General features: G+C 56.0%; 1 protein-coding gene across 1 annotated transcript; it reads left to right on the top strand.

The window, feature by feature from the left end:
- The first annotated feature begins 1,707 nt into the window (after positions 1–1,707).
- Positions 1,708–10,613, top strand: ADAMTS4 (ADAM metallopeptidase with thrombospondin type 1 motif 4). The gene is made up of 9 exons (XM_027048638.2): positions 1,708–3,592; positions 4,703–5,026; positions 5,269–5,401; positions 5,966–6,136; positions 6,851–7,137; positions 7,244–7,430; positions 7,675–7,850; positions 8,732–8,907; positions 9,422–10,613. Exons 1-9 carry the CDS (start codon positions 2,969–2,971, stop codon positions 9,846–9,848), a joined length of 2,505 nt encoding a protein of 834 aa, XP_026904439.1. The 5' UTR covers positions 1,708–2,968; the 3' UTR covers positions 9,849–10,613.
- Positions 10,614–18,904: the final 8,291 nt, after the last annotated feature.

Below are 18,904 nucleotides of genomic sequence, written 5' to 3'. Positions count from 1 at the left end.
CCGACCCCGCCTTAGTCCTGGCCCCTGGCGACGGCGTAGAGATGTAGTACCGGCGTAGAGATGTAGTACCACCAGGAGTCCGATCCCAGTCCCGTATGAAACAGACAAAGCGTTTTGCAGCCTTGGAGGCCGGTTCTGTTCTCTCCTTGTGCCTCCAAACCCAGCTCCCGCTGGGCCACCCGCTGAGTTTGCACATCCCTCCCACTCTGAGCCTGGAAAGAGGCCTTCCCCAAATCTCTCCCCCTCCCCGCACCAGGGTCCCTGAGAGCCCACCAGCAGTGCAGCAGGGTGGGGCCGACGGACCAGGAAAGTGGCAGAGGCAGGGAATTCTTAGCTGTGGAGAAAGAGAGGAAAGCCAGACTTCTAGCCTGGGAGTTGACCTAATGGGAACCATACCAAAGGGTGGGGCCACATCCCTGGCTGTGGGAACTGACTGGGCCCGGCCCCGGGGTGGACTGGGCAGCCAGGCAGAGGCTCTGCCTCCCTCGTCCCCCCCACCCTTTCCCTGGGCCTTCTCTTCCCCTGTAGTTGGACACAGTGAATGTGTTGGGGGGGAACTGCATTTCTTTACCCTAATCCAGCCCCAGGAGAAGTCAGGGTTGAGTCTGGGCTGCTTGGCCTTGGAGGCAACTTGAGCTGGCACCGGGGTGAGGGCTCCTGGGGGGCTACCTAGGACACTACATCTTTTGTGCCCTCTCCCTGCGGCCGACACCCCCACACGCTGCTGCTCTGATTCTGAGGCCCTTTGTCTTTCATTGCTTAGTCACCCCCTTTGTCCTCATCTCAGATGGGGGGTGGAAAGGGGCAGTAAGAGTCCTCTGGTGATGGCTCCTCTTGCCCCTGCCCCCTCTGGTCTCCTGTCCTTTGTCTGACTCCTGCAGCCCCAACCCTCTCCAGAGTTAGGGCCAGAGTCAGGGCATGTGGTGGGTGACTCCGGAAGTGGTGGGCACCAGGGCAGGTATTAGTGACCTGAGCAGGAAGGGAGGGGGAAAGGAAGTGTTCTGGCGGATATGATTTGGGAGACAGGAGGTGACAAGGCAGAGAGTGGATAGGGGAATGGGGGCAGGGGCAGGTGATCTGCCTCTGGGAAAGGAAAGGCACCGCTGACTGCATTCTCTTTCCTGGGGATATCCTGGGGAAAGGAGTGGCCACAGCATGGGGTGGGCAGAAATTTTCCCTCCTTCTGTACCCCTTGCTTCCTTGCCTCCAGAGTCCACCCCCTGAGACCACTTTGCTGAGTTCTCTCCCGTCTAGAACCACTTCCTTCTCCGAATACTGCCCCTTCCTCCCCAGGCACTCTCCCCACCCCAGGCACTGGGTTCCTGTTCCTCTCAGTACCCTAATTTCCCTATACACACAGTCCTGCCTCCACCCTGTCCTGTCCGTGTCTCATGGGCAGTGAGAAATGAAAGATTACTAGATATTCCGGGAACAGTTGTGTTCTTGGGGCAATGTGAGGCCAAAGGAGGGAGCCAGGTGGGGGGATTCCCCAGGATGGGTTGACTTTGGGTGCATCTGGGTTCCTGAGAGAGCAAGTCTTTCTGTGCTGGGGGCTGGCCGACTTGGGGCTGGGGGAGGGTTTTAGGGCAGTTGGGAGTGGGCAGGAACAGGGCCAAGAGCCTGGGGGAAGCTACTGGGAGCTGGGCCAGGGAAATGGGGAGCCAGGAAGTGGGGAGGGGGAGCCCTGGGGGGAATGGAGGCGGAATGGCTGTTCCGGGCTTGGGAGGGCGTGGGTAGTGGTAACTCAGGAACGGGGGAGCCCGAGGGAGAGAGGGAGTGTTAGAGAAGAGGAGGTGCCACCCTGGATCCTCCTTCTATAAAAGGAAAAGTCGTTAACCCCTCCTGCCTTATCCTCTGCCTGCTCCACGTGCCCATTCCAAGCCGACTCATCCTACCTTTGGGCAGTAAATTCCCTGATGGCTGTCTCCTTGCCTGCCCCATCTCCCGCCTGGCCGACCGGCCTCTCTCCCACTGTTTGTTCCCATCCTGAGCCAAAGGCTGGCCACCTCCTTTGTTCTGCCCTCTCGGTGCTTCCTTACCTGTTGCCCACTGCCTTACCCTGGGCAGTTCTCTCAGTTGCCTCAGCTCTGGAAAGCAGCCTCTAGGGGCAGAGGGCAGCTCATGAGGGAGCCCTGAGAAAAGGGAGGCCATGCCAGATGAGAGAATGGGAGCGAGAATTCTCCCGGGACCGTGGCCTTTCTGTGCGTGTTGACCAGGCCCTTTCCCTGACTTCCTACCCCTCCTGGGGCTCTGTCCCACCAAAAAGGGAAAGAGACAGCTGAGAGCCGACTGTGGGGTTTGGGGAAAGGCTATGTCATCAGCTGGCCCGGTGCCTATGATCCATCCGGCTGCTAGAGATTCCCCTCCCCTGGGCAAGTCCCATTTTTTTTTTTTAAAGGAAAACAAAAACTAGGATTTTTGGGAAGCAATGAGACACCCATCTGAGTTCCACCAACCAAGCTCCTGTCTGAATGGCTTATAGCTCAGCCAATCGCCGAAGCTCGGGATGCTTAAAAGAGCTGGCGCGCGGAGAGAGGCTGGGAAGAACCCACAGGGAGACCCACAGACACATAGACCCGGGAGAGAGAGGAGGAGAGACAGAGACAAAGGCACAGCGGAAGGAGCCAGAGACAGGGCAGGCACAGAGGCAAAGCCAGACAGTCTGAGGGAGCCCAGAAGGAGAGGCCAGAGCTAAAGAAGACACGGGCAGGGAGAGACAAAGACATAGGAGAGGAGGGGGTGTGAGAGGAGAGTTTGGGGGAAGCCAGGCCACTAGGCGCCTCTCCTAAGCCTAAGGGCCAAGTTTTCCCCGTCTCCTCTGACCGGCCCCGGCCCCTCTGAAAACTCTGCCTCTGACCTTGGCACAAGTCCGAGCCCCCAGGCTGCAGAGAGGAGCTTTCCAAAGCCAGGGCGGGGTGGACTTGGTGCCCAGACGGCCTCAATCCCTCCCGGCCGCGGCACCAGTGCCATGAACAGGACGGACCGGCATCCCAGGAGGGGCTTGGCGGGGTGCTGGCCGTGGGGAGCCCGACCCCGCCTGCCGCTCCCCCCTGCGCCCGTCTCCCTGCCGCCGCTGCTACTGCTGGCCTCCCTCCTGCCCTCGGCCCGGCCGGCCAGCCCCCTCCCCCGGGAGGAGGAGATCGTGTTTCCAGAGAAGCTTAACGGCAGCATCCTGCCGGGTCTGGGCGCCCCTGCCAGGCTTCTGTACCGCCTGCCAGCCTTTGGGGAGACGCTGCTGCTTGAGCTGGAGCAGGACCCCGGCGTGCGGGTCGAGGGGCTGACGGTGCAGTACCTGGGCCAAGCACCTGAGCTGCTGGGAGGGGCAGAGCCGGGCACCTACCTCACCGGCACCGTCAACGGAGACCCAGAGTCGGTGGCATCTCTGCACTGGGACGGGGGAGCCCTGTTAGGGGTGCTGCAGTATCGGGGGACCGAGCTCCACATCCAGCCCCTGGAGGGAGGCACCCCTAACTCTGCCGGGGGCCCCGGGGCTCACATCCTACGCCGGAAGAGTCCTGCCAGCGGCCAGGGCCCCATGTGCAACGTCAAGGCTCCCCCCGGGGACCCCAGCCCCAGCCCCCGAAGAGCCAAGGTAGGCAAGCCCTGGAGTCTGTGTCCTGCAGCGTCCTCCCGCCGTGTCTGTCCCACTGACCCCCATTCACGCTCTCTCCACCCACTTCCATTGCTGGCCATTCTGCTTCTTCCCTGCCTTCTGTCTGCCTCTGCTCTTTCCACCAGCCTCCCTTCTTGGGAAGGCTCTGGCTTCTCCCTGCCCTATCCCTTCTCCCGGCCAGACTGCTGATCCCACCCAAAGAGGGCCCTCGGGGTTCTCTGCCGGGAGGGACCTCCCCTCTGGCCACCCCAACCCCGCTTGGCCACAGCATCCTACTGGTACCATCTCCTGCGATAAGGCTATCCTGATGGCCCCTTGGCCGTCCCAAACTTTCCGCGCCCCAAATTTGATTTCTACCCGCCCCCCCTCCCCCCCACCAACTATAAAGGAGTGAGAGGTTTGAAAGGAGTGAGGATTGGCCTCTGGCTTCTGGTGCTGCCTTCACGATAGTTCTGGCAAAGTGCAAACTAGGGCCGAAGTGGACGAGGAGGAAAGGCGCCCCATACCTGGTCAGTCCCCTTCCAGCACTGCGGACTGACTGCAAGGCGGCCTGAGGCTCCATCCTTCCCTCCCTCCCACTGCCGGCCTCCCCCCCCCTCCCCTCCCTCCCTCTCTCGCTTTAATCCAGACCAGCCGCTCTCCCTCCACACCCGCCACGCTGAGATCTGGCCCTGGCCCTAGCTGCTGACTGAATTGTTCCTCCAACCACACAGGGCAGACACGTTGCAGCCCGGCCCTCTAGCTCCAGGCCTGCAGGCCCCGTCGCACTCGGGCCTGGGGGACCCCCAAACCCCTCCCAGAGGCATTCTCACTGCGCTTTCGCCTCTGGGGCTCACACAGCCCTGGGACGTGGCATTCCCCCCCCTCCCACCCCCTCCCCTTCTCAGAACCGACAGCTGATTTCTCAGAGTTACCACAAAAGCCCTGGGACTTTGGGGTTGGGGGGAGGGCCCAGGCGAGACCCGTGGGGAATGTGTGGCGCAGCTGGCTCTGCTGAGTTCCAGACCCAGGAAGTAAGGGGGGTGGGGGGTAGTGATCCACGGGGCTGGGCGGCTGTTTCAGGGCGCCCCCCCCCCTTTTCCAATCCAGCGCTTCGCTTCACTGAGTAGATTTGTGGAGACTCTGGTGGTGGCCGACGACAAAATGGCAGCATTTCACGGCGCGGGGCTAAAGCGCTACCTGCTGACAGTGATGGCGGCAACGGCCAAGGCCTTCAAGCACCCAAGCATCCGCAACCCCGTCAGCTTGGTGGTGACTCGCCTCGTGATTCTGGGGCCAGGCGAGGAAGGGCCCCAAGTGGGACCCAGCGCCGCCCAGACCCTGCGCAGCTTCTGCGCCTGGCAGCGAGGACTCAACACCCCCGAGGACTCGGACCCGGCCCACTTTGACACAGCCATTCTGTTCACCCGGCAGGTGAGGCCCCAGTCGGCCCCCACGGGCCACGTGCTGCGTTAACTCCCCAACCAGCGGCACTGTGGAAACCGTGACGTAAACGGCACCCCTGGAGCCGCACGACGTGTCGCCTCGGCCCCGGCCACGTGGCCGAGGCCATCCAGGCCCCGACGGCGCTGGGGGCCCAGCTAACCTAGATCTCTCGTCCCGGCGGGCCCCGGGGTCTCGGTTCCTCATGTGTCTTCTGTGACCCCTCTCCGCAGGACCTGTGTGGGGTCTCCACCTGCGACACTCTGGGCATGGCCGACGTGGGCACCGTGTGTGACCCGGCTCGGAGCTGTGCTATTGTGGAGGACGATGGGCTCCAGTCAGCCTTCACCGCTGCTCACGAACTGGGTAATGTGGGAGTGGGGCTGTGGGGCACCCGGGATGGATGAGAGAGGTAGCAGGCCCGGGGAAAGGGGACAATGGGCTCACTAGAATGCGAGTAGGGGTCACAAGGTGACCTCCACCCGCCGGCCTAGGCCCAGGGCCGTTATCCTTCTCTGCTGTGGATGCAGACAAACATTTAGCTTCTTCTATTAAATGAGATAGCGTGTGGAAACTTACCGTGACCTCTGTGTGTGTGTGTGTGTGTGTGTGTGTGTGTGTTTGGGGACGGCACAATATTGAGAGAGATGCTATTCGTCAGAGTCAGCGATAGAATGTTGGGAACGTCGACTACAAGGAAAAGGGGGTAGGGAGGTGCCCTGAGTGTGTTTGGGGGGAAGGGGAGACAGAGAAATGGGGGCTACATATGGAGGAACCCTGGAGCACCGGAAGGAGACGGGGGCGGGGCAGTGTGGGATGTGGGGAGAATCTGACCATCCACAGCTGGAACCAGGTTTATCATGGGCTTGAAGCCCCCTGAGGGCACAGAGAGGGGACCCTTGGGCCCTAACCAGGACTCTGCTCTCACAGGCCATGTCTTCAACATGCTCCATGACAACTCAAAGTCATGTGTTGGTCTGAATGGGCCTGGAAGTACCTCCCGCCATGTCATGGCTCCTGTGATGGCTCACGTGGACCCTGAGGAGCCCTGGTCCCCCTGCAGTGCCCGCTTCATCACTGACTTCCTGGACAATGGCTATGGTAAGCAGATGGCTCACCCCTTTCTCTGTTCGGCTATGGGCTCCTGCCCCACCCCCCACCATACTCTCTCTTCTGCTACGTTCTGCATGGGCCCAGTTGACTCCCTCAAATGTGTTTCCTCTGCAGTGTGGGACGGGGTGAGAAATGCTTCTGTCTTTGCGTGGTTCCCACTTCCTCCAGAATAAATAGCACAGCCAAAGCAGGCAACTTTTGGTGCGGTAGAATTAGATCTCACCTTTTAAGGGTCAGCCCTGTTCACGCTAGAATGGGCCCGCTGTGAGGGAGGTGACCGCCCGTCACTTGAGGTGTGCAAGCCTGCGGGACGGCCTGCTACTCGGCAGGTTGCTGATAAGAAGCAGACTCCAGAGCCCTGTAGTTGCTTAGAGCAGGTAGGAAGACTCAGGGCTTTGGGTTCCTGTCCTGATGCTCTTCGTTAGACACGCATAGATGTGTGAGTGTAAGTTTCTTCGCGTCTGTGTGTCTGATCTGTAAAGCAGGTCTCTCGGTTAAACGAGAGAGCGTCGCTCAGGCATTGAGCCGAGGCTCATCACATAACAAGCACCCAGTCAATTGCCTCTGCTGCTGAAAGCTTTCTCCGGCCTCGGGATTTGGATTCTAGGATCCCTCAGGCCCCAGGGAGTCCAAGCTTTCGGCCGGCAACCTAGAGCGTTCCCTCAGCCCGCTGCTGACCTCACATCCCTACCCCCTTCCCAGGGCACTGTCTCTTAGACAAGCCAGAGGCGCCCCTGCGTCTGCCTGTGACTTTCCCCGGCAAGGACTATGACGCTGATCGCCAGTGCCAGCTGACCTTCGGGCCTGACTCACGCCATTGTCCGCAGCTGCCTCCACCCTGTGCTGCCCTCTGGTGCTCCGGCCATCTCAACGGCCATGCCATGTGCCAGACCAAGCATTCGCCCTGGGCCGATGGCACCCCCTGCGGCCCGGCACAGGCCTGCATGGGTGGCCGCTGCCTCCACGTGGACCAGCTTCAGGACTTCAACGTGAGGTCCCAGGGCAGGGGTGCAAGCAGGGGGCTGGAGGAGTGGGGACTGGCCCTGGGCCTGGGAGACTGTACTTACTGGCAGAGCACCCTTTCTGCTTCTGCAGGTCCCACAGGCTGGCGGCTGGGGTCCCTGGGGATCATGGGGCGGCTGCTCTCGGAGCTGCGGGGGCGGCGTCCAGTTCTCTTCCCGGGACTGCACGCGGCCGGTCCCCCGCAACGGCGGCAAGTACTGTGAGGGCCGCCGCACCCGCTTCCGTTCCTGCAACACCCAGGACTGCCCAACGGGGTCAGGTGAGGAGTGGGAGGCACAGAGGCCTTCAGGCAGGGACGGTGGGGCTGAGGCGGTCGTCCCTTGAGTGTAGGGACCGTCCACTGCTGTCGAGGGGAGAGACCTCACCGTTCAGGGACCTCCTCTGTCAGTCTGGGGGGGGAGAGCGGTGCCACGCCGTCCAGGGGCCTGAGGGGCTGGGACGGAGGGGCTGTGGTGGGACGTGGTAAGGAAAGAGGACCCTGACCGGCCGTTTTACCCCGACAGCACTGACCTTCCGCGAAGAGCAGTGCGCCGCCTACAACCACCGCACCGACCTCTTCAAGAGCTTTCCGGGGCCCATGGACTGGGTCCCACGCTACACGGGGGTGGCCCCCCGGGACCAGTGCAAACTCACCTGCCAGGCCCGGGCCCTGGGCTACTACTACGTGCTGGAGCCACGGGTGAGGGCCGGACGCCCCCGGGCGCCGTGCGTTCTCGGTCTTTCCCGCAGCCCCCCCTACCTGCTGAGATGGCACAGTTCCCCCAAAGCAGCCCCTAGCCGTGCCGGGCCAGCCCGGGCTCGGTCAGGCTCCTCTGTCCCCCGGGTATTGGGAAAACAAGCCCCAGACTCTAGATAAGTTTCCCGTGGTTTCTTTTTCTCTCTCTTCCCGTCTCCCTGGGCTCTGCTTCGTGAGAAGGGATGTGGCCTTTTGGGCAAGTCTTTGACCCCGTTTCCTTGGGCTCCTCTCTGAATTCCAGGGGTGGCCTCGTTCAGCTCGCAGATGGCCAGTCCGTCACTGGACAGGCCTCTTGGAGACAGGGGCGCCTCCCCACTCCCTCCCTGCGCTAGGGCGGTTTGTTGAAGGCCGAAGGGAGGAGCCCTAGCAGATTTTTCACCCCCTACCCCGGGGAAAACTCGTACACGTCGGCCGCCCCCTAGCGTCCATGTGGGTCACTGCCTTCGAGGTTCAGGGCTGGTGTTGAGATTCGGACGGACGTGTGGTGTCCGCCTGGGCCCCTCTGCTTGCCAGCTGTCTCCCCCTTGGGAGACTGTGCACTCATCTTTCTGAAACCTCAGTGTTCCATCTCTGGAAACCTCAAGGAGTGCTTGTGAGATTTGCATTCTTGTTTACAAAGCACGTAGCACAGTGCCTGGTCCATAGGGAGTATTCTGAAAACGGTAGATTTTTAAATTTCTGTTGTCGCCACGCTCATCACCCCTTACGGCGGCGGGGCTCACGCCGCACCCCGTCCACGTTCCCCCCCCCCCCCCAGCCCTTATGACGGCGGGATCTGGCTTCACCCAATCCCTCCTGACTTGGCATTGCTCCTCTCTTGACAGGTGGTAGACGGTACGCCCTGTTCCCCGGACAGCTCCTCGGTCTGTGTGCAGGGCCGCTGCATCCACGCCGGCTGTGACCGTGTCATCGGCTCCAAAAAGAAGTTTGACAAGTGCATGGTGTGCGGGGGGGATGGTTCCGGCTGCCGAAAGCAGTCCGGCTCCTTCAGAAAATTCAGGTTTGTCCGCTATTTATTTCCTCCCGTCGGGCCCCTGGGGTTGCCAGGGTGAACTTAACGCTGTTTCTCCCCTCAAAGAGCTTCCTGTCTCGCAGGGGAGACAGATGAGTAGCCAGGTACAGCACAGGGTTCCACCTGTTGAGCAGGTGGCCGCCTGGGCTGCTGTGAGGGCCCCGGTGGGCCTCAGGGAGGGCTTCCCCAGGAGGTAACTTGCTCTTGGAGGGAGAGGGGGAATCGGACCGGCATCGAAGAGGTGGGCTTCGAGGGGCACCTCAGTGAGGGGGCACTGGATGCAAAGGTCTAGAGAGAAGAGGGGGGAGGGCACGCTTGCACACAGCTCAGACCTACAGACCTGAGACTATCAGATCTCAGGTCTATGCGGACCCCTTACACAGTTTTAGGGGGACAACCCTCTTTGCACACATACTCACACGTACGGCCGTACAAACACAGCTCGGAAAGGCTGGAGGGATTCCGGAAGATGCTGAGCTCCCCCTCTATTCCTCCCACGCAGGTACGGGTACAACAACGTGGTCACGATCCCCGCGGGGGCCACTCATATCCTTGTCCGGCAGCAGGGGGCCCCCGGTGTCCGCAGCCTCTACCTGGCCCTGAAGCTCCAGGACGGCTCCTACGCCCTCAACGGTGAATACACCCTGATGCCCTCTGCCACGGATGTGGTGCTGCCCGGGGCGGTCAGTCTACGCTACAGCGGGGCCACCGCGGCCTCGGAGACACTGTCAGGCCACGGGCCGCTGGCCCAGCCCTTAACGCTGCAGGTCCTGGTGGCTAGCAACCCCCAGAACGCTCGCCTCCGGTACAGCTTCTTCGTGCCCCAGCCGGCCCCTTCGACGCCGCGTCCCACCCCCCAGGACTGGCTGCACCGCAAGGCACAGATCCTGGAGATCCTCCGGCGGCGCCCCTGGGCGGGCAGGAAATAACCTCATCGTCCCCGCTGCCCTCCGCGGGCACCGGGGCCTCGGACTGAGTTGGGAGGGGGGGGGGGGCTTCCGCGGCTGCCTCATGCTGCCACGGCGGGGAGGGGCTGAGACTGTGAGGCCTGCCCTCCTCCCCTGCCCTGATGCGCAGGCTGGCCCTGCCCTGGTTTCCTGCCCTGGACGGCAGTGACGGGTGGTGGATGGAAGGGGCTGGGGACAGTCCCCCATCTAAACTGCCCCCTCCACCCTGCTGGTCACAGGAGGGAGGGGGAAGCCGGGGGCGGCAGTTGTATTTATTTAGTATTTATTCACTTTTATTTAGCACCAGGGAAGGGGACGAGGGCTAGGGTCCTGGGGAAACTGACTTCCGCTCCTCATAACCCTCACCCCGGCTAGGAAATCCAGGGTGGTGGTGATAGGCATAACTGATCCGTGTGTATGTGTGTGTGTGTGCGTGTGTGCATGTGCGTGTGCGTGTGTGTGTTCACGTATAAGGTACATCCTGCCCTGCTTTCTCCTCCCTGAACTTGTTTTCTGGGAAAGGGAGAGTCAAGGGGAGGATAGGCCTTCAGGGAGTAAGGGATTATCATATTTTTTAAATATATATTGAATTCTGCTATTTATGTGCTCCTTTGGGAGTCAGACACATGTGGGCTTGCACCCCGGCTCCACACCTCCGAACGTTCGTTTCCTCAGTTGCCAATAATAATACCTCCCTTGGAAATTGTTGTGAGGACTAAGTCATGTAAATAAAGGACTAGCATCGTGCCCGGCGCTGGGTCAAGTGCTCTGCGGTGGCCGCTGCCTCTGGTTGGTGTCACCGCCGCTCTGCCTGCCTCCGGCGTCCAGGGGCTCGGAGGTGGTGGAGAGCACGTCAGCGGTGCCCACCCTCAGCCCCAGGCCACGCTCCTCTGGTGGGCAGAACGCCGTCCTGCACTTGGAGGGACTCTCAGAGAAAGGACGGCTGTGTCCCTGATCCCTGGAGACGCCCAGTCAATAGAGACGGAATAAACACTCGACCCCAGACACAGTTGATAAGAACAAGAAGGCACAAAGGAAAACAAGAACAGCTCCGTCCACACCAACAGGCACTTAGGACTGAGGGCCCCTCGTGGAGTCTGGTGGGGATGTCATTGTAGGAAGGGCACTGGAGAGGGAGTCCCCGGGCGTGAATTTGAGTTGGGGTTCAGTCTTACCGGCTAGTGGTGTTGGGGAAGTCACTGGTGCTGAGCCTTCGGCGGCTCTTATGCGTCAGGGGGCTGATAATACGCTTCCCCACCGGGTTGTTCTGGAAACAGTTGATAACCACAGTTTCAGAACAGCAAAGGCCGAACCGCGTGAGAGGTTACCCTTGTGACTACTGAGTGATTAGGACAGGGGCCCCCAGAATCAACCGGGGCAAACACAGCAGACGTCTCTGAAGGTGTGAGGTTAGAACGGCATTTAACAGAGGGCAGGGCATGGTTTGGGAAGTCCAGCGAGCAAGGAGAATGGCGGGGAGGCGGGTCTGGGGGGGGGGGCGCGGACAGCCAGGTGTTCCCTGGAGGTCGACGCAGGGAACACAGACTCGAGGGGCAGGAGGTCACCAGACACAGTTGTACTTTTCCTTCCGAGCAGGTGGCCTTGCTTAAGAAAGAACCGGGGCAACCCTGTGTGCGTCGTGGAGGACGCGCGGTTGGAAAAGGGGTGGCAGGTGCATCGGAACGATAGGCAGAGCCCTGTGCAAAGTCCGTGCGAAGTACACACACACACACACACACACACACACACACACAGTGTGACTGACGGGGCTCACCCATCGGAAACAACAGGACGTTGCAAAGCTCTGCATCATAAGGGCCAGATAAGCCACAGAGCCTGAGCCCAGACTCAGTGGGCTGTGAGGGGTAAGGAGGGTGAGTCTCAGGCTGGGCTGAGCAGAGGGCCACCCTGATGGCCTTCTCGCCTTTCCGTCATGCTCGCGGTAGTCCACACTTTGAAAGTCACCTTCACATGCAGCCTCTTAACAGGAGGTTCTTCCCTCACCGCGTCGGGCTCTGCCTGGCATAAAGAGGAAACTTTTCTCAGGGGTGCCTGCGTGGCTCAGTCGGTTGAGCGTCTGACTCCTGCCTCAGAGGGCGTGATCTTGCAGTTCGGGAGTTCGAACCCCACAGCGAGCTTGCTGCTGTCAGCACAGACGGTGGTGCCTGCTTTGGATCCTCTGCCCGCCTCCCCCCCCCCCCCGCCCCGATCTCTCTCCGCCCCTCCCCCGCTTGTTCTCTGTTTCTCAAAAATAAATAAAACATTACAAAACATTTTGGTTTCAACTTATGAAATTTTTCCCAGAGAGGGAATGAGCTTAGGGACCATGTCTGTGATTGGGTGGGCGCGAAAGCGGAGGACACAGAGAGCTAGCCTCTCAAAGACGAGTAGTGGGCATCACGGCCCTCAATCCCGGGCGAGGCCCGACCCCTTTCTGGAACGCTCTTCTCCAGCCCACCCTTCCCCTACCTCGGCTATAGACTGGCCTGATGCCCCCCTCAGGGGTCCAGCGAGTTCTTGCCAGGGATGGGGGGAATTCATACCATCTTGGAAGAGCCAGATGGGCTCTTGTCTCTCCAGTCTGCCTACTTCTTGCCTTCCTGGGCCTGTGCTACATTGTGGGCGAGCAATTGGGAGGAGAAACAGGAATATCAGGAAGTTATGTTATGCACACCGAGCTCCAGTATCTGGTCTTAGAGGGAAAAAGTGAGAACAACAGTGAGCTGATGAAAGGGAGTCTGTGACTGTGGGAGGACGAGGGCAGCGAGCGCCCTGTCCCTGGAGAAGTTCAAGCAGAGTTTGGACAACCATTTTTTTTTAACGCATATTTATTTTTGAGACAGCAAGAGACAGAGCACGAACGGGGGAGGGTCAGAGAGAGAGGGAGACACAGAATCGGAAGCAGGCTCCAGGCTCTGAGCTGTCAGCACAGAGCCCAACGCGGGACTCGAACTCGTGGACCGTGAGATCATGACCCGAGCCAAAGTGGGACGCTTAGCCGACTGAGCCACCCAGGCGCCCCTGGACAACCATTTTATGGGGTGGCGTGTGTTTGGGGTGGGGCTGGGGGCTTGAACAATAACTGTGAGCTGAGCCAATTTCTTAAAGCTCTTTCTGCCCCTCAGATCCTCCACCTCTGCGGTTAGAGCAGAGGCAATCCGGGCATTTGTCCAGCCACGATTTTCGTGGTGGGGGGTGAGAAAGCCAGGTTTCTGGGATGCTCTGCTCACGTACACATCTACCCCAGCCCCAGCCCCTCTTCTTTAATCTTCACGTAGTATTACAGTATTTGGCCTTCTAAACTACCAGACTGACAGTCAGTGACAAAACCCAGCAGCTCATTGGTCAGGGCTTGGGGGGGGGAAGGAGGGTGAAGAAAGTGGAATTCGATGTATTAACATTTTATTGGCTAAGAGGATGCTTCTGAACCAATTGAATACTTTCCCCATTGACTGTTGCTAGAGGGGTAAGCCAAAATCATTTGCAGCAAGACTCAACCAGCTGACAGCTGAGGGAAACCACCAGTTCTAAAAATGCTCAGAGGAAGCCCGAGGGGTGCGGGAGGGTGGGGGGGGGGGTGGGTGGTGGCAGAGAGGAATTACTGAACAATTTCCCCAGAAAGGACCTTGTATAGGGACAGGCCCAGAGGACTTAAGTAGCCTTCGGAAGGAAAGGGAGGAGAGGAAGCATGTTTAAGACATCCCTCACGGTCTTTGGGAAACCAGCACCCGGCCCTACAAACCCAGGGACGTACCCTGAGGTTGGCCTGTCCAGCTTCACAGAGATGTATCAGCATATCCTCCCGATAACGTAGAGGCGTACAAGCATCGAGAAGCTGCAAATATGAGAATTTTGGCCTGAAAGTGGGTCAGAGGAAAACATATTAATTGAAATATCACTTCCTACGGAGAACTGACTGTTTCTCCATTTTTTCAGTAACTAAGCCGTCGGGTTATGAACGGGAGTCAGAGTCACGCTCTCACGGCATCTGGAAAGGACACCGAGTTTTGGAGTCAGACTGAATCTAAGCTTTGCTACTCACACGTGATGATGTGATCTGAAATTCCTTGATCTTGGTGACCCTCGGTTTCTTAATGTGTAAAGTGGGTATTACTACTACCTGCCTTATGGAGAGGTTGTCAGAACTTAAGAATATAATGGCAGGGGCGCCTGGGTGGCTCGGTCGTGAGGCGTTTGATTCTTAATTTCAGCTCAGGTCATGATCTCACGGTTTGTGAGTTCCAGCCCTGCTTGGGATGCTCCCTCTCCCTCTCTCCCTCTCTGCCCCTCCACTGCTCTCTCTCTCTCTCTCTCTCTCTCTCTCTCAAAAATAAATAAACATTAAAAAAAAAAAGAAGAATATAATGGTGTACGTGTTTGGCCCTGTGTCTGGCTTCTAGTAAGTGTCAGTACATGCTGATTCTCTTCCCCTCAGATCTCTTCCTTTGCCTGCCCCCTCTTTCCACTCCTGTATTAGCATGAGAAAATAAGTGTACCGAGGAACTGTCTAGGTCAGATATAAGATGGGCTATCTTGGAGAATTTTTGCTACAAGTTCTTGGTTACATTTAGGGGATGATAAAAGGAAGCCATGGTCCCCGTCCTTGGAGTTCACAGTCTGGTGGCTGAGACAGTCAAGTAAGACCAAAATGCCAGACCCCCGTGACAGATGCCATGAGATGAGGGACACCTAGCATAGAAAATGGGGCCACAAGTGTTCCTGGAGGAGGTGTCTGCCTCCCCTTCTAGAAGGCTGTGAGACTGCAGGGCCCCCAAGGAGAGTAAGCGGGTGGTGGAAGAAGAAAGAATTTCTGCGCCGGAGGGCAGCTCAAGGGTTCTTCTCTGTTATGCAAAACCAAAGAGAAGTAAAACAAACAGCTTTGAAGGATAATATTGTAAGTGGCCCAGTAGGGTTGGAAGGAGTGGTTGGGGTTAGAAGCTACATCTCAGTGGACAACGTTGAATGGGAGAGCGAAGATTTTAAAGACATTGGGCTGTTCCATAAAATGTGCTCCTGGTCCGTGCCGTCTCCTCCCAATGCCTCTGATGTTTCCTTGAGAAACTAAATAGAGATTTATATGCCTTTAAATTCATTTTGAAAACGAGACCAGATTTCTTCTATTGCGTTGTGTGTCATGACTGGACCACTAGGGGCCCTAGGATTTTAAAATTTTTATTATTGTTATTTTTTCTTTTTTTAATGTACATCCCAGTTAGTTAGCATCTAGTGCAACAATGATTTCAGGAGTAGATTCCTTAGTGCCCCTTACCCGTTTAGCCCATCCCCCCTCCTACAACCCCTCCAGTAACCCTCCGTTTGTTCGCCATATTTAAGAGGCTCTTCTGTTTTGTCCCCCTCCCTGTTTCTATATTATTTTTGCTTCCCTTCCCCTATGTTCATCTGTTTTGTATCTTAAATTCCTCACATGAGTGAAGCCACATGATATTTGTCTTTCTCTGACTGACCAATTTCGCTTAGTATAATACCCTCCAGTTCCATCCACGTCGTTGCAAATGGCAAGATTTCGTTCTTTTTGATTGCCGAGTAATACTCCATTATATATACATACCGCATCTTCTTTATTCACTCACCCGTCGATGCATTTGGGCTCTTTCCATACTTTGGCTATTGTGGATAGTGCTGCTATAAACATGGGGGCGCATGTGCCCCTTCGAAACAGCACACCTGTATCCCTTGGATAAATACCTAGTAGTGCAATGGCTGGGTGGTAGGGTAGTTCTATTTTTAGTTTTTTGAAGAACCTCCATACTGTTTTCCAGAGTGGCTGCACCAATTTGCATTCCCACCAGCAGTGCAAAAGGGTTCCTCTTTCTCCTCATCCTCCCCAGCATCTGTCTTTGCCTGAGTTGTTAATTTTAGCCATTCTGACAGGTGTGGTGGTATCTCATTGTGGTTTTGATTTGTATTTCCCTGATGATGAGTGATGTTGAGCATTTTTTCATGTGTCGGTTGACCATCTGGATGTCTTCTTTGGAGAAGTGTCTATTCACGTCTTTTGCCCATTTCTTCACTGGATTATTTGTTCTTCGGGTGTTGCATTTGTTAAGTTCTTTATAGTTGTTGGGTACTAACCCTTTATCTGATATGTTCTTTACAAAAATCTTCTCCCATTCTGTCAGTTGCCTTTTAGTTTTGCTGAATTCTTCGCTGTGCAGAAGCTTTTTATTTTGATGAGGTCCCAATAGTTCATTTTTGCTTTTGTTTTCCTTGCCTCTGGAAACCTGTTGAGTCAGAAGTTGCTGCGGCCAAGGTCAAAGAGGTTTTTGCCTGCTTTCTCCTCGAGGATTTTGATGGCTTCCTGTCTTACATTTAGGTCTTTCATCCACTTTGAGTTTATTTTTGTGTATAGTGTAAGAAAGTGGTCCAGGTTCATTCTTCTGCATGTCGCCGTCCAGTTTTCCCAGCACCACTTGCTGAAGAGTCTGTCTTTATTCCATTGGATATTCTTTCCTGCTTTGTCAAAGATTAGTTGGCCATATGTTTGTGGGTCCATTTCTGGGTTCTCTATTCTGTTCCATTGATCTGAGTGTCTGTTTTGGTGCCAATACCATACTGTCTTGATGATTACAGCTTTTTAATACAGCTTGAAGTCTGTATTATTATTATCTTTTAAGTTTATTTATTTATTTTGAAAGAGACAGAGACTGTGCGAGTGGGGGAGGGGCAGAGAGGAGACAGAATTCCAAGCAGGCTCCACGCTGTTAGCATGGAGCCCGGCCCTGGGCTCAAACTCACGAAACCTTGAGATCATGACCTGAGGTGAAAGCACGAGTCCGATCCTTAACCAACTGAGCTCCCAGAATTTATTCAGAACACAGAAAGACAGGATACTGTGGTAGAAACCAGCAATATTAGAATTTACGTTTTCAGCGACGTAGCATTTCTAGGTGATGATCAAGTCTGGAGTGTGGCCAGGGTGAAATGGAATAGAGGTGCAAGGTCTTGAAAATGAAGCTTGCAAATTAATGCAGGGGAAGTGCAGCAGACGGCAGGTGGAGATGTGGGATAGAGGATGAAGTTCAGTTTTTCAAAAACTGAACACCGTAGAGGAGTAGAGAGGCTCAGGGGAAGGGTCCTGTGAGTGAACCACATTTCCACTTTCTCTAGGAGTCTGTCTTTTCCACTACACCGTGAACTCCTTAAACAATCAGGGCTTTTATTCTGTTCCTACTTTGTGCTCAAAATTCAGATAGACTGAATATCTACTTCTGCTGGCATTGTTCCCTAGTTCACAGTATCACAAAACCCCTTAAGATGGGGTTCATTTTATAGATGAAACCTAGAAAGCGTATTGTTCAACATCACACAGCCAGGGCGTGTATGATCAAAAGCCGGTGCTTCTGCTGGAACCCACCATTATCTCATTTTGAACCTCCCCAGGCATCTCCAGTTCATGAAGTCCAAAGTTTAACTGGTCATCTCTACTGTTTCGCCCAAACGTGCCTCTTCTAAGTTTTGTTTCTCACTGAATGATGCCACCATCCACCCAGAGGTCCACACGAGAAATCGGGGAGTCTTGGGGCGCCTGGGTGGCTCAGTAGGTTGAGCATGTGACTCTTGGTTTCAGCTCAGGTCGTGTGATCTCTCTCAAGATAAACAAATAAACTTAAAAAAAATTTTAAAAATACAGTTTTCAGAAAAAGGTAAAATGATGACAGTCATGCTGCTAAAGAAACATTTATTCTGACGACAGTTGTTCAAATGGTAAGGAAGACTTTTTTCAGGACCATTGTGATAAGCGTAAAGACTATCCCGGTCAGAGAGGTTGGGCTCCACTCTGAGTACAATAAGGACAAGGGGCTATTTAGAGCCAATGAGAAGTATGAGAGGGTCAGTGGATGGAAAATTACATCAAGGATAAGGAGATCCTGGCTAAACTGACTTAGCAGGGTTCTTGCTGAAAGTGGCTGGTGGTCCAAGGATGAGGCCTATTTGAAAAGAAACCTCAGAGGAGCCCGTCTGAAGTTTGGTCGAGGAGAGTCTTTGTCAATATCTAAATTAAAATGAACACGTGTGAAAGATGTTATTTAACTCACGAGGGAACTGGCAGATGGTATAGCTAGTTTAAAAGAAAATCTGAAGAACAGACATTTACAGATCAAGAGTACAGAATTGAATATGAAAATGGAGGCAAAAACTGTTTGCTTGTTTGTTTGTTTTGTGTGATGTGGGGAATAGGGGGTTAATTGAACCTGATATTGGGACAAAATTTGCATGTCGGATCAGTTACCTACAGAGTTGTAAAATAGTTCCCATGGAAACAGAATCTCGGAAGGCAGCAGCAGGATCGTCACTTCTGGGAAGTGTTTCCCGAGTCTCTACGTGAGAATGGGTTGCAATTTCTGGGCAATCGTGTTTATCACACTATATTGTTTATATCCTTCCCTTCCTCCCATACACGCTCATGAACTTTTTGAGGCAGACATCGTGACTTATTCCAAGTTTCCTGGCTCTGAACAGCAGCTTCTTAGGAACATAACATGCTAAGAGGGTAGTGGAAGCCGCAAGATAAACATATTGGGTACTAATGGAGCGTCCATTTTATTCTAATATCTGGGAAAACGCAGTTTTACATTGAAGCTGGCGCTTCCCTCTTCACTCAATGTTTCCTTGTTTTATTAACCGTTTCTATTTCAAGGTCGCGGGACACCCTGGGGATACAAAAATGCGCCTGAGCAGTCGCAACGAGATACCCTGAGCAAGAAACAATTGTGAGACTAAGTGGCACTAAGTGGCAGGGGCACCACGGACACGCCGGGAAGGGGCTGGCCCGCCGTGACAGGTCTTGGGGCGCGCCAGAAACTGTCGCACTGGCCTCTGGGTGAGGCTTGGCCCGGCAAGAGAGCCCTGGTGGGAGCTGATGTCTTCCCAGTCTGAGGGGTGGGAAATGGCATCCGGACCGGAGCGCGTCCAGGAAGGAGAGCCCCCCGCCGGCTCTCGGAGCGCGCCAGCCCCGCCCACCTGCGCTCGGGCCTCGGTCGTCCTCTGTCCCCCTCTGTCTCGGGCGCCCCGCCCGC

This window comes from Acinonyx jubatus, chromosome E4, assembly GCF_027475565.1.
Source record: "Acinonyx jubatus isolate Ajub_Pintada_27869175 chromosome E4, VMU_Ajub_asm_v1.0, whole genome shotgun sequence".
Classification (NCBI taxonomy): domain Eukaryota; kingdom Metazoa; phylum Chordata; class Mammalia; order Carnivora; family Felidae; genus Acinonyx; species Acinonyx jubatus.
The sequence above is the reverse complement of the archived record's forward strand: the minus strand, read 5'-3'. Positions and strand labels throughout refer to the sequence as shown.